Source organism: Equus quagga, chromosome 9 (assembly GCF_021613505.1).
Source record: "Equus quagga isolate Etosha38 chromosome 9, UCLA_HA_Equagga_1.0, whole genome shotgun sequence".
Taxonomy (NCBI): domain Eukaryota; kingdom Metazoa; phylum Chordata; class Mammalia; order Perissodactyla; family Equidae; genus Equus; species Equus quagga.
This window is the reverse complement of record NC_060275.1, coordinates 114,744,879-114,760,585: the sequence shown is the minus strand read 5'-3', so window position 1 is coordinate 114,760,585 and position 15,707 is coordinate 114,744,879. Positions and strand designations below refer to the sequence as shown.

At 41.1% G+C, this 15,707-nt stretch overlaps 1 protein-coding gene across 2 annotated transcripts in view; it reads left to right on the top strand.

The window, feature by feature from the left end:
* MTRR (5-methyltetrahydrofolate-homocysteine methyltransferase reductase) overlaps positions 1-12,108 on the top strand; it is a 30,283-nt gene extending 18,175 nt beyond the window's left edge. For both annotated transcript variants that reach the window (XM_046671456.1, XM_046671455.1), the window contains exons 10-15: positions 2,332-2,374; positions 2,923-3,109; positions 6,415-6,533; positions 7,579-7,671; positions 7,787-7,969; positions 10,515-12,108. In XM_046671456.1, the coding sequence (XP_046527412.1) occupies positions 2,332-2,374; positions 2,923-3,109; positions 6,415-6,533; positions 7,579-7,671; positions 7,787-7,969; positions 10,515-10,659 (770 nt within the window). In that variant the 3' untranslated portion in view covers positions 10,660-12,108. The remainder of the gene's footprint in view (positions 1-2,331; positions 2,375-2,922; positions 3,110-6,414; positions 6,534-7,578; positions 7,672-7,786; positions 7,970-10,514) is intronic.
* Positions 12,109-15,707: the final 3,599 nt, after the last annotated feature.

The window sequence follows — 15,707 nt, the reverse complement described above, 5'->3', positions numbered from 1 at the left end:
GAGTAGGCTCACAGTCACCTCAGTGCCGATGGCGCTGATGTGTGGGCAGCCTCTTGGAGAAAGAACAACGGCTGCTCACGCACCACAGTTTGGATTCTGTGCTGGCATGTGGGAACATGTCTGAGTGAACTGTGGTCAATAAGTAAACATCCTACAGTTGTCTTCAGGGTGCCTTGACTTCTGAACTGCCTTCCAGAAGTTACAAAGGATCCCTCTTCCAAGGTTCTTTTATTTCCTTATTTTTAGTTCTACCGTTGTCACTATCATTTTCTTTCTTAATATTAGCCAGTCTTAATTCTCTTGTTTTGCTCAGCATTCAGCATCTTTTCTATTAATTTTGCTATTTTTGAAAAAAGCCAAATTTTATATAAAAACAAGCTTTCCAAGGGGGAAAAACCCTATCTTTTTTGAAGATGATGAACATCCATTTTAATTGATGGAGGTTGATAAAGCACACGCTCTGTGTGCAGGGTACAGAAATGCCCCCATATGGGCAGGTCCATGTTTAGGAATCTTCAGGAGCAAAAGGGGTGTCCTCCTGTTGTCCCAGTGCAAACCTCAGGGTGCCTCCGCGCGTTCAGCTTGGGGAGACCTCCCACAAAACACTCAAATGTAAGTTCGTCATGTTTGTTGTCCCCATTGTCTCTTGGGTCCCCATCCCCCCAACAGAAGAAACTTTGGGTCCTCTCTGAGGACCGGCGTCGAGGGAGGGCTTTCAGGGGCAGTCCCAGTAAGGGGTGGAGACCTTTACGAGGCACGAAGACTGTAGGCATTTTATAGGATTTTTAAACCTTTATTTCTTTCCTATGCTTGTAGTTTTGTCATTTCCTCTCTGTGTTCCTGTACTGATACGTAGTAAAGTCCTGAAAGTTTGCCCTTGTCCTCGGTGACTGGAGAACGCATGTGGACTTGTACTGTTAGGCCCCCAAGGCCCCTTTTGCTGCCCGTACAGTTCAGGGCCCTCTCCTTTACAGGTCACTGCCGGCTTTCTTTCCCTCTTTATTGTTTGGTGTCCTGTTATCTTCCCTTTTTCTCAAAAGGGTAAAAAAGTGTTACTAAGTGTTCTTCCTGCCTTGCTGTGTTCACACGGACGCTCCTGCCCTTTTCAGTGGAGTCTTTCAGCGCTAACAGAGGGCGTGGGGTCGAGATCAAGCTCATGCAGGGAAGTGCTAAGAAGGCTTGTGACGCTCGCATCCCAGAAGATCAGATGTCCGTTCTTTTCATGGCATTTCTGTTACCTTTTTTTAACTTTTATTTATCATGTATTACATAGTTATGTAAAAAAATAAAGGCATTATGACTTATAAAAATTTAAATTATTTTCTGATTGCTTTAAAAAAACAATATTTATCTAAAGCTTAGTATTACGTTCAACCCTCTATTAAATCTTATTCTGTTATTCATTATGACTCAAAGCCATTTTAGAAATGTCTTCCCAAGTTTTTGCTAGATAACTATTAAAAATATAACATTGAACACAGAAAAATTCAAAGTTTTTAGTGGACAATTAGGTTTTCAAATAGTGGTTCCTTGACTTGCTTTTAGAAGAGCACCTACGTGTGTCGAAACCATTGGTTTTCTGGATAATTTGATATCAAAAATGTTCACTACTATACTCCCCTTTTTTTTAATTATTGTGTAAATATAAGAAGGGAAAATATTTCAAGCCTGAGTGTTTCCCGTAAGCCTTAAAATAGTGGCTCTTAATCTTTTGGGAGTTATCATCTTATTTAGGATATGAAAGCTTTAGATACTTCTCCCCAGAAAGCTACACACGCACGTGACTGAAGCCCATTCACGGACCTGTTCTTATTATCCTTCGGTTTAAAAAACTAGCCTGAGGTAGAAATACTGATTTCAGATTAGGGAAACACAGTATGTCTCGTCTCTAATGTTAGGAATTGGAAAAAAGTATTTAGTGATATTTTACTTAGACATGGTGAATTTATGTATGCTCTAAAATATGATTTTCTTTTTTTTCAGATTTTATTTTTCCTTTTTCTCTCCAAAGCCCCCTGGTACACAGCTGTATATTTTTAGTTCTGGGTCCCTCTAGTTGTGGCATGTGGGATACCACCTCAGCATGGCTTGATGAGCGGTGTCATGTCTGCACCTGGGATCTGAACCGGCGAAACCCTGGACCGCTGAAGCAGAGTGCAGGAACTTAACCACTCGGCCAGGGGCCGGCCCCTAAAACATGATTTAAAACTAAACATGTTATTTTGAATATTGAAATAAAACAGGATTCAAATTCAGACCTTGAATTTTTTACCCTTTACATATAACATTGTCAGTAGAAGTGAATTAATAATTGCTTATTTTTTTTCCTAGAACATGTTCCTAAGCTCCAACCCAGACCATATTCATGTGCAAGGTACTGATACTTATTAACGTAACATATAGCATTTTTCTCCTAAAATAATATAAAACTCCAACTTCCAAATCCTTAGTAGCTACAGATTCATTCACTGAAAACTTACCCAATTTATGGAACACAGTAGTGGGCATGGTAAGAAATAAAGAAGACCAATCTTAGAGCTCTTGTCCTCCAGGAATTTCATGGAGCATAGAATCATCAGTGGCTCCCCTGGTCCAGAGCCTTGTTCCCACTTAGGGCAGCACGTGTCCTTTTGGTGTGCCCAGCTGCTTTTCTGGGTGGTGGAGAAGGGCGGGAAGGAGGAGGAAAGTTTGTAGAGCTCTTACCTACTTTTGCAGGCGAACAGGTCATTGGAAACTTCCCAGGGTTCTATCACAAAAGGAGGGAGGGGAGCTTTTAAGTAAGTCAGAGAGCTCTTCTGAGGAGTTAGAAAGCAGATTAGAGCCCATGAGGAAGTATTTTCTCACTGTAATAATAGAGACTTACATTGGCCAGAGTGTATTAGTCCTAATACAGAATTTAAAAGCACATTTCTGTCTTTGCAGCTCCAGTCTGTTTCACCCAGGGAAGCTTCGTTTCATTTTTAACGTTGTGGAGTTTTTGTCTAACACTGCGACGGTGGTTCTGCGGAAGGGCGTGTGCACGGGCTGGCTGGCCACGCTGGTGGAATCACTTCTTCAGCCACACACGTGTGCGTCCCATGCAAATGGCGGGAGAGCCCTGGCTCCTGAGGTACTGGAGTGTTAGTTTTGGCGTCATCAGAATGGTGCTCTTTGCCTGGATAGAAAAAACAATGTGGTCTCCCCTGCATTCTCCATTTCCGTCAAATTACTCAAAGGAAAATTTATGCCATACTTGAATTTTAAAATCTCTGTTGGAAAATCAGGAGAACCTTATACTCACTATGAAATAGTCCATGTAATTCCTAAATGTGTAAAGCATGCCTTTTATATAATGCAGTCTTTTTCTCCTCACTTGTCACATTTGTAGAAGACCTTTTCTGTTAATATTCTTGGTAGATTGGCACTGGGCCGGGTGGAAGGAGTCAAGTAAATATTGAAGGCTGGTGTTGAGGGACAGCCGCATGCTGTGTTCAGTCTGTATCTTGTGTCCCAAATAAGTGGTTTTAAATTAGCAATCAGTACAACCGAAGATTAATGTTGTGTCCTTTGAGTTTGGGTAGTGGGATTTCCCCCTTTTCCCCTGCTCCTGTTTCTCCCCTGTATGTCATAGCCATCGTGTGTAGAATCCGAATTAGAGCCCTTAGCGAGAAAAGATTACGAGGAGGAATCTCTTTTAAAACACGTAGGAGAAGAGTGTTATTTGATTTTCTGAATACACTGTAGACACATTCACATCTGGACTTAGTGCCATCGATTGTATTTTGATACAGCGCTCAACAGAATGTCATTCAAGGCCGCGTGCATAGGGAACAATTTAAGATTGTCCCTCTTCACCCAGAAGGATGGTTGAATTTAAAAAAAAAAAAAGAACTCAGGCTTTATCATGGTGCCAGTACCATGGTATTGAAGAAATGAGCATGTCACGTGTGGCGTTTTCTCATGACCAGTTTGGTTGCTGTAAGTTCCTGGAGCTGAAAAGTGCGTGGACCTGAGGGGGAATTAAGATTTCTGATATACACTTGAGGGCGCTTAAGGGAAGACTGCTGCTGAAATTGTGCTTTAACTTGATATTTTCCCAATCTGCTGCCTGGAACAGACGTGCTTTACAGCGTGTGTCCATCCTCTCCACACTCCAAACTCCTAGATTCATTATACATCAAAAAAATACTGAGAAGCTGAGAAACTATTCCTTTTTTGAAAGAAATATTATAGTACTGACATACACGTATTATGTCATTTCAAGATTGTATAAAAATGGCAGATGATCTCCAGAAAGTTAAAAAAAATACGTCCAGGGGCTGGCCCAGTGGCTAGTGGTTAAGTTTGCATGCTCCGCTTTGGTGGCCCAGAGTTCATAGGTTCAGATCCTGGGTGTGGACCTAGCACCGCTCATCAAGCCATGCTGAGGTGACCTCCCACATAGAAAACTAGAAGGACCTATAACTAGGATATACAGCTATGTACTGGGGCTTTGGGAAGGAAAAGAAAAAAAAAAAACAAGTAAGCTTGGCAACAGATGTTAGCTCAGGGCCAATCTTCCTCACCAAAAAAAAAAAAAAAAAATTCCATAATATATCACAAACAGTGTAGGTACCTGTCACATATTCTTTCTTTCCTCCCTCCCACTCTTTTTTCTCTCTTTCTTTCCCTATTGTAACAGATTTTTATTTACTACTTGGTATTCAGGCACTTGAGGTACAGATATAAAGGATACAATTTTTAAAACTATGTAAATTTCCTGGTACTTAGTAGTACCATAATTTATTAGGAAGTATGGAGAATGTTGTTGTTGACTTGATCCACCACACACCCTCCCCCAGCTGGTAGATACTGTTTCAGAGACCCACTTCAACAGGAGGAGTAGACTTCTCCATTGATGTTTAGCTTGGCCATGTGACCACCTTTGGCCAGTGAAGCGTGAGCAGACAGGGTGCAGGCCATGTCTGAGCAGGAGCGCCGAACCTGGTGGGGCTGTGCGGCTTGTCTGGCTCTTTCCCTCTGACGTAAGCACAGGATGATCCAGGTCGGGGATGCTCCTTGGGCCTGGACCCAAGTGAAGGAGATCCCTCGAGCAGAGCTCCAGCCTACCTGGCAGGCTTTAAGGCAAGCCAGAGTAAGTGTTTGGGTTGTTAGACATTTGAGATTTCCTGCAGCAAGAGCTGACGAACGTTCTCGTCTCCTTGCTATCCCCTGAGCACAGGAAGTGTGCTCTCGTCTCAGGTCTCTACACTGCTCCTCTCTGCCAGGTACACTCTCCCGCACAGCTGCTGGTTTTCTTCAGCTCTCCGTCGTAGCTCTCCTCACAGAGGCCTTCTCCACATTGAGTCTAAATCAGCAGTTTCCTGATCCTGCTTTACCTGGCCTCATGGCGCTTATCGTTACCCATCATTCCACATTTATTGTCCTTTCCTCCACTAGAATGTAAGTCCTGTGAAGACAGGGATTGGCTTTTGTTCATTTCTCTAGCCCTGGTCTTTGTCGTAGTGAGTGCCTCCAATAAAATTGTTAAATGAATGAACTGAGTGACTAAGGCCAATGTAATACCTTGATTCCGCAAGGAGAGCAGTCATTTGACACAGCTCTGCCAATTCTTCATTTAGAAGCGTGGTGTTCATCTTGTTGGGGAACTTCATACGATTCCCCTTGAAGTAAGGTTAAATGTACACAAGTATGCCAGCGTGGGGTATACAACAGAGTCCTGTCGTGCTTAACGCTCAGTATCCCTCAGTATAACTCACGCATAGGACAAAATGAAACTTGGAGTGAAATGGATTTTCAAATTGATTCCTTGTAAGTACCCTGACACTTGATTTAGAAGAAAAATCTGCAATTTTAGCAAAAAAGATTTTGTTTACCTGTTGGTATCACTTATTCTCCTAGTTTTGCACAAACACAGATAACACTGGACCCACAATAACAAATACAGCACAATTCCATAGCATCTTTGGAGCCTAATTTTCTTTCAGTCACCTGATTTTCTCTTAAAACTTTTCACCCCATCTTATTAATCATCCTTTCTCCTTTATGTGAGACATGAAGAATCATGTCTTCATTTTTTTGTGCGTTTCTCCATAATCTGTATAATGAGTCGCCTACTAGGAAGCAGATCTTACTCGTGGGCCTAAAAAAATAACTTGGTTTTATTAATGTTCTGCCTCAGAAATATCATGCTTGTCATTTTTAAAACACCTTTGATTTGGATGGAAGAGAAAAATTTGCAAGACAGACTTGTTTATTTCTCTGTAGTGACAAATGTATTCATGGTTTTAATAAAATTTAATGCTGCTATTTAATTTCATGATGCTTCTTTGGGAGGAATTTGCACCTGCTGATTGCTTTAGCAAAGATCATCTTGGTTATATGCTTTTGTCTAGGTTTTCTTTAGGACTTATGACCGTTGGTTTTATATTCCAGATATCCATCTCTCCTCGAACAACAAATTGTTTCCACTTACCAAATGACCCGTCAGTCCCCATCGTAATGGTGGGTCCTGGGACCGGCATAGCGCCCTTCATTGGTTTCCTCCAGCACAGGTGTGTGCTTCTTTGGCTGGTGAGAAAATGTATCTCTTGTCATCTTGGGTGGAAATATAATAGCTTTTTTGTTTCTTCTATGGTTTTTAGGATATTGGACTTTGGTTGTAAAATTTTATTTAAAAAATTGATTATCAAATGTGTGACAGCGTAACATAATTTGTCACCATGGGAAAAGTAAATACGCTATCTTCTAGAGATTTTGCTTTGTCCTGGAACTTCCCTTTGTACCGCAGCACTTTCTTCCTTTATTCCCCCAGGTGTGCTATAGTTTGTAGCATGTGTGGTTCAGGCTCACCTGTGTCCTGTGATGATATGCAGGCTGTGGCATCTGTTCCTTAGCTGGATAAACTCAGGAGTAACGGAGATCTAATGTACCAACAGTTTCTCAGTTAAACCCCAAACATCAGTAATTTTCAACAGAATGATTAACAGTGTAACTTTGTATCAGAATAGAACTATTTGATATAAAATAAAGAAAATTGCGCCTTTCTCCCTGTTTGTGAAGTAATAATCAATTCTTGTGTACTGTTCCCCAGATAACGGAATAATATCCTTTGGACAATGTCTTTTTGTTGTCTTAGTGTCAGTTTTTTTCCTTAAGAAAGCAAAAGGTAATGGCAGACATTACCCATTGATGTATCCATCATGCAGAAACACTGCATTGCGGCAGGTCTTTCTACCTTCTAAAGCCCTCTGCCACTTTTTCTTAGATTAATTGAGCGTTAATCTTCCTCATATTTAATGTAGAAATTAGTCTAGGTCTGACAATGTGATGTTTTGAGTGGTCCTCGTTGTAGAGATGTCATGTGGAGCTCATGGCTGTCTGCAGCCCGTAGCTATGCTTCCTCATTGTAGTGTCTGCTGGAGTGCACACGGCGCCCTGTGGAGAGTAAAATGTTAATTCAGTGAGTGAACTTTCAAGGACTGCGAAGATGGATTTTACAGATGTGTCTGCGTTTGTTGGTGGTATTTCCTGACCAAAGAGAGAGAATGGTTTTACGTATTTTTGCTGTCTAGCTTCTCAACTTTCTTTTTCACTTAGGGAGAAACTCCAAGAACAGCACCCAGATGGACACTTCGGAGCGATGTGGTTGTTTTTTGGCTGCAGATATGAGGATCGGGATTATTTGTTCAGGTACTATGCACTTCTAGTATTCTAAGACTCAACCATGGATATACAATTCTAATTTCAGACTTTTTCACCTTTAAATTACAAACCTGGCAGTGACCTATTGTATATTGTATTTCAGAGAAGAGCTCAGACGTTTCCATAAGCTTGGAGTCCTAACTCACCTGAAGGTTTCCTTCTCAAGAGATGCTTCTGCTGGGGAGGAGGAAGCCCCAGCAAAGTATGTGCAGGACAACATCCGGCTTCACAGCAAGCAAGTGGCAAGAGTGCTTCTTCAGGAGGACGGATGCATTTATGTGTGTGGGTAAGTGGCCGTCGCACTCACGTGCTGGGTAGTGGAGTGCAGTCGATGATGTTAAAGAAACAAGGGACTGGTCGCTTTCTAAACTAGGCATACAGGGATCAGAGGCTTGATTCTTAAGTATAGGAATAGACATGCACATTCTAAAATGATTTTGTAACATATGTTTAACAGCCCAGAAGTTGTCATTATCAGGGAGCCAGCCATGAAAACTAGTTCTTGCATTGGGGAGTGCTCTGCCGCATGGTAAATACATGTTTCTCGCTTCTAAACATTGCATTCTGTAAGAAGCTACTCATTTAACTTGAAATCTCAGGATTGATTTTGTTGTATCCAAGAATATGTGATTTGTGCAGTTAAAGTGGCTAAGGAAAAGCACTCTGGTTTTGACTCTGAGAATGTGGATGCTAGGTTCCTTTTTCTTCAAGGTGTAATTTGTAATGTCAAAGTTGACATAAGGCAGGAGTCATTCCTATGTTATCTACTTTCTGAGGCAACATCTGTTATAGAAACACAGAATTGCCATAGAAAATAAAAATTTTAAAACTTGCCTACTGGTTTTAATGAAATGCCAAAAAAAAATTTGCTAAAATAAAAGGGAATTTTGAAGTAATAAATTGCTCTTTTTTATCCTAACACGTTCCTAACATTGACATTTGACACCTTCTCTAAGTCACATAGTCAGGTTCTTTTTTTTTTTTTTTGAGGAAGATTAGCCCTGAGCTAACATCTGCTGCCAATCCTCCTGTTTTTTGCTGAGGAAGACTGGCCCTGAGCTGAGGTCCATGCCCATCTTCCTCTACTTTGTATGTGGGACACCAGCCACAGCATGGCTTGACAAGAGGTGCATAGGTCTGCACCCAGGGTCTGAACGGGTGAACCCTGGGCCGCTTAAGTGGAACGTGTGAACTTAACTGCTGCACCACTGGGCCGGCCCTCCCCCTTTTTTTTTTAAACTGTGATAGGAAGAAATACTGGCATAGTGACTTAGAGTACATACAAGTATAATTAAAACAAGTTTCATAAAACAAAACTTAGCTTTCCTATTTTTATGACACATTCTGATAATTTCTATTTTGTCTCATTGTTTAAAAAAAAACCTAGCTGTGGCTACTAAGTTGATTTCATGACCTGTTAATGGATTTTGACTCTCACTTGAAAAACACTTATTTCAGCTGATAAAGGGCAGAGATTCCAGACGTGTGTTGGCTTACATTTTCGTTTAGCTTTTCATGCAGCATTTGCCCTTCATTCAGTGTGTGGAGGGCAGTGCTGTCGATGGTCACATGCAGGCTCAAGTTGTAGATCCCTCTAAATCACAGAGGCAGCGTCCGCTGTACAATCTGAAGAAGCAGTCGTTGAGAACTTGGAGGATACCCCAGACGCCCACACTGGGCAAACCTTACCCCAGACTGAGCTGTTCACAGTCCCTGCCGCTTTACTTTCACGTCGGTGTAGTGGTGTTTGATAGCATTTGCAACGGTGGTCGGAGGTGAGGGCTCCGAATGAAACCCCGTGGCCCCTAACGTGGACCCGCCCCTCAGGGAGGCAGGATCAGACAAAGGAGACTGAGAAGGAACAGCCAGTGAAGAAGGAGGAAACTTGTCCCTAAGGCCAGGGACACTGTCCCAGCACGGGGGCTTGTGCTGCTGATAGTTAAGGAGACTGGCAACCACTGTGACGTGGGAGGGACTGTGGGTGGAAGCTCCATGGGAGTGGTTGAGGGGAGAGCATGTTGAGAAAGTTAAGATGGTCACTATAGACACCTTTTTCAAGAAATTTCACTGTACGGGGTCAGGACGATTCAGTTGCTGACATATTCGAGTCCTGTTTGATACTTTTAGTCATTCAACAAACATTTGAGTGGCTACTGAGTGCTTTGGCACTGTTCAGATGTTGAGAGCTAGGAGGAAAGATGAGATACACTCCCTAGCCCCAAACAGCTTACTGCCTGGTGGGATAGCCACCTCAGCAGATGCTGACAATATAGCAGGTGCTGACAGGGGCCTGTGGGAGCACACAGGCGGGCACCTCACCCTGACCTGGAAGTGCAAAGGGTGAAGACAAGGCAAAGGGCCACGCACACAATAAGTTCTCAGTGTGTCTGTTAATAGTTGTGCATATATGCGTTGTGTGTGTATGGAGGCTTACAAGTGTAAGAGAGCTTGTTGCTTTCAGGAATGAAGTCCTACTCTGTGTCTTGAGAAAGAAGGAAAGGAATGAGAGAGATGAGCAGGAGCCAGATTATGAGGTCCTTAGACACTTACTAAAGATTTAGGCTGCTCCCGGAAACGGACGCCCTTGAAGGATGTTAAGCTGTGAACGATGTGGGCAGCTTTGCGTGTTAGGATGGACGCTGGGTGAAGGTCTGGGCCTCAGGAGGGGTGCTGGGTGACTGAGGCTCGGGCGCCTGTTGGGACTCTTTCTGGAGGAATGGAGGGGGATTAAGGTGTAGTGATACTGGAGTCAACGGCAGTTAGCTGGGTGAACTAAGGAGGATTTGGTAAAATTCCTGTTTCTTAAACACTGATGCTATTCTTTTTTCTAGAGATGCTAAGAATATGGCCAAGGATGTAAATGATACCCTCGTGGAAATCATAAGCAAAGAGGCTGGAGTTGAAAAACTAGAAGCAATGAAAACATTGGCTACTTTAAAAGAAGAAAAGCGGTATCTTCAGGATATTTGGTCATAAAATGAGAAAAATAAAGGAAGAGAATTAAGCTTTTTTGGCCAAAAGTACCCAAAGACAATTTTACCGAAGCTGAGGCTTCAATTTTTAAAATTAAAATGTTTTGTAGCATTTCTTGGAGGAGGAAGGGTGGGGAGTGGGTCACTTAACAGTGTCGCAAACTTCCGGTGCGGCTTTCCACATCTGCCCATCCGCAGACCGCCCTGTCGCTCGGGGCCCTGAGCTGAGAGGCAGCCCTCATGCCTCCACCAGCACCTGCCGGGGCCCCTTTCCACCCTGGAGAGCCCCGAGCAGTCCACAGGGATCTGTATCTGTATCTGTGCGTGCGAGCGCCTCCCAGTCTGGGATGCGGGCACTAGAATGGACTGGGTAGAGAGTTCAAACTTGGGAACTTAGCTTGCCAATTCTTTTTAATAATGTAAAAACAGTTTTCTATATGAAATATGCCATAAAGAATATTCATATTAATGTATTTAAATGACACATGTACAGCATATCTGATGATATGTTTATATAACTTTATCAAATGGTTATTTATTACCAAACTATATTTCTGATAAAATATTTTAAGGTAATACTTTCAGGGATTTCTTTTTATGATGCTAGAAATGTGAAATATCTTTTGAAATTCTTCTCTGACATATGATTTATTTATCACAATTACTTTTTAATAGCACAATTCCAGAATTTAGGGAAATTTGCATTCGGTTTACAGTTGCGAGCAAGTGTATATTTTAGTAAAGCTACAGCCTTTCTCTACCTCCCCCCTCCCCTACGAGTCCTTTCATTTCTGCTCCTTTTGGCATACTTTTAAGTTTTTCCACATAATTTATCTTAGCTCCGTGATATCACTCAAGCTGTATCGTAGACTTAAAATACCTACTTAAATTAATACCCTTGCAGTTTTTAGATTCCTACTACGGTCTGAATTCTTATGTCCCCAAATTCCTATGTTCAGATTCTAACCTCCAGTATGTTGGTGTTAGGAGGTGGGGCTTTGGGAGGTGACTGGGTCATGAGGGTGGGGCCCTCGGGAATAGGGTGGGGCCCCTGTAAGAGAGACTGCACACAGTTCTCCAGCCCCTTTCACAGTGAGAGGTCAGCCGTCTGTAGCCCAGAAGAGGCCTTCGCCAGAACCCAGCCACGCTGCCATGCTGGTCTTGGACTTGGAGCTTCCAGAACTGGGAGAAAGAAATTTCTCTTGTTTATAAGCCACTCAGTGTCTGGTATTTTGTTACAGCAGCCTGAACAGGCTAAGGCAATTCCCAGTGACAAATTCTCTCTTAAAACTTGTCAAAACGGAAAACAAAATGTAAAGGGGTGTGATTTTTCTCCTAGGCTCTGTAATATATAGGTCTTTTATTAAAGAGATTGGTATTTTAAATACCAATCTCTTTGTGGCCATTTTGAAAAATAAAGATCTGAAGGAAATATAATCTTAAGATTTGGTAAGGCTTTATGGCTGTTTATTATATTATTCTTTGATCTCATATTTCATATATTTTATAATAGAAACAAATCTAAAAAAAGGAAAGGCATTATAAAACATATCAAGCAAATACTATGTTACATACAAGATTTTATGCATGTGTTGTATGTATCAGCCAAAGTAGACTTGAGGTGAGAAGAACAATACTCCTTACTGATAACTATAAAAAGATAGGACAGTCAAGAACTTGTGCCCACCCACCAATATTGTCTGTAAATCCGTGACCCCAGAGCTGATAGATCCATTAAAAAGAAGCTCACAAATAATCCTAGTGGGCACTGACCTAAAGCAGCTTGTTTACGTACAACATGCAGGGTATTTCTGTTAGGTTTTCTTAGATACCACCTCAGTATTGGGTGAGTAGTGATCAGCTGCCCCCTCACTGCCTTGCCAGCAAATGACAGTGAAAATAGATCTCAGTCCAGATTCTGCAACTCAGATATTTATTAAACAAAAATTTATTAGCAATCAGGCACAAAACAGTTCTTACAACATATTTTGTAAGCTTAAAAAGTTCAGCTCTCTGTAGGTGGCCCAGCCACATCTTGCATAAAAAGTTTCATATCTTGTGTGAAAAGTTTGTTCAGGGTGGTTGTGAGTGTTCCAGGGGCAAGATTTTGTTCCCCTTATCGCCGTGAGCTGTTCTCCGACCCAATGGCTGGACGCAGTGCTATTTCAGGGTTAAGCTCAACCACCACCCCGAGGGCTTTGCCGGGTCAAGTCTTTGACCTTGTTCAGATACAGATGGGGAATCCCTCTGAATTATTCTATCCAAACGCCATCATATCTTGAACAACACTAATTTTATCGGTAAGAGACCATTTTCTAACCTTTGTTACTCTAATAAGTTCTTTACTCTGCAGCACGCCTATGTATCTGTGCTGAAGTACTCTAGAATCTGAACTACACCATAATACTGGGGCACTGATCCTTAGTCATAAACTATCAGGTAAAAAGATACAAGAACTGGAACTTCACAGTTAGCAAACTAGGTGATGAATATGCTGCCTCCAACAAACTGGGCACCCACATTGGTTTCAAATACACTTGAAACGGTTTTTAGAATTGACCATGAGCTACACCATAACTGAAAACTCAACAGATTGCAGGAAATAAGCCATCATTCTTTGACCCTAACAGAGAGCAACTCACAGAGGCCACCATGAAGAGTTTTAAACACATGCAAATGATTCATAGCATAAGGAGGAAATAAGTACGGATTATAGAATATTTAGGACTGATTTAAAGTACTAAATGTACACATGGGGTTCAGCCAAAAAAGTACCCAGAAAGAAATTTCATTCACCCATCTCACAGATCTTTGGGTACCTACTTTGCTCAAAGTTCTGTGGATCCAGCAGTGAATAAAATAAATACACCTCTGATAAATATCAATTATATTGTGTCTGAGAAGGTGATAAAGGCTATGGAGAAAGACAAATCAGGCTAAAGGAGATTTGCTATGTAGTGTTGGAGAGGCTTGGCAACTTCACACAGTCAGAGGAAGTCTCCCTGGGAAGGGAAGGACTTGAAGGAGCCGCCATTGTGGATACCTTCAGGCAGAGGGGCAGTCAGTACAAGCGCCTGTGGTAGGAGTGTCTGGACGTGGGAGGAACAGAAAGAAATGGGGAGTCTGATGCATTGCCTTGAGGCCATCCCTCTTAGATCTTGGCTTTTAGTCTGAGGAACTAAAAAGCCTTTTGATCAGAGTAACATGTTCTGGCTTACGTTCTAAAGGACTTACCCTGGCTGTTGTGGTTGAGACTGAATTGAAGGGACCAAGGGTTGAAGCAGGGAAATCACTTAGCTGACCTGATACAAGGGTCACATCACCTAATCAGACTCACAAGAGTCAGAACTCTTAACCAGTATCAAGCCTTACTCATATCAAGGGTGCAGGTAATTTCAGGACACAGGCGAAGTGTGGAGAAATCAAGGACTCCCTGTAGCACTCCCCAGGTCCTTCCGTGCTGCCTTAGTTCCTTGCTGACTGAGATTTAATATGGTGCATTTGTTGCATGTGGGGCATCACTTACACAGAAGGAGCTATTTAGGTCATGGAATGTCTCCATTTTATATGCCCAAAATCACACAGCTAATGTGACATTTTCCAGAGAGCCATGACCCGTAAGTCTGTACATCCTAGGTTTATTTAGGGTGAGTGCCATAGACACACCAAGTGCGTCTTGCCAAAAGTATTCGGTAATTATATTAAGTGTAATTGTACTAAGTACAAAAAAAAAAATTATTAAGTAAACCCACATATGCTGTTTAGAAGAGATAGACTTTAAGTTTGAAAGTTTGGAAAAGGATATATCATGCAAACAAAAAGAAGGCAGATGTAGTCTAATAAGAAAAGGAGTCTTAAAGCAAGAACTATTACTAGAGAGAGAGATTTCTATAGTAATTAGAGAGTCAATTGATGATGAAGACATGAAAATTCTAAATATATGTACACAATAACAAAGCTTCAAAATGTATGAAACAAAAATTGTCAGAACTAAAATCATCAGAAAAGACAAATCCAAAGTCAGAGTTGGAAAATGTAAGATAACGCTCTTAGCAGAAAGAACAAGCAGACAAAATAGCATTTAAAATAGTTGTAATTCTAACTGGACCTAATCGACATATAGAACACTAACACCAACAACTTCAAAATAGAAATTCTCCTCTGATTTACACTGAACATTTAAAAGGACAGAAACCATACAACAGATTTTCTGAGAATTAAACCTGAAGCTAATGACTAAATGAAGGTAGAATAACTCCTAAATATTTGGAAAGCAAGCAATGCAGAAAATAGCCCATGAGTCAAAGAAATTAGAAAATATTTTGATGAGGAAAAAAAGGACATGCCGAAATCTATAGTATGCTGCTAAATCAGCGCTCTTTGAAATTTATGGGTCTAAATTCCTATAAAATAAAAGAGCTTGAAAGTCAATGATCCAAGCTCCTCCAATACTGGGAAGTTAGAAAAGGATCAGTAAATTAAACACCTAAACATAGAAGGATGTGGTAAAGATGAGAGAAGAATTCAATGAAATAGAAGGAAAAAACCCACCAATGTATAATAGAGAAAACCAGCAAAGCAAAATTACTATTTCCCCCAGCTTTACTGAGGTATAATTAACAAATAAAATTGTATATATTTAAAATGTACAATGTGATGATTTGATACACATATACTTTGTGAAATTACCACAATCAGGTTAATTAACACATCCGTCACCTGTCATAGTTACCATTTGTGTGTGTGTGATAAGAATGCTTAAGATATATTCTCTTTTTCAGGTGGTGCATTTGCCTAATGCATGTGGACAGATTCATCGAAGTGAAAACAGATAATATTTTCAATATTTGAATGGATATAAGTTTTCCTCAGTTGGAAAGGAACATTAACTCAAACACTAATAAAAGCAGCATTACTTATACTAACGTTAAATCAATTCTTCTAGGCTTCTAGGCTTTCATTTTATGTTTTATTTAATGCTAACATTTTTCTTTTTAAATGTGGTTGGTTGACATTTCACGGAAATGCAAATACTGCTTTTGACATCCATTA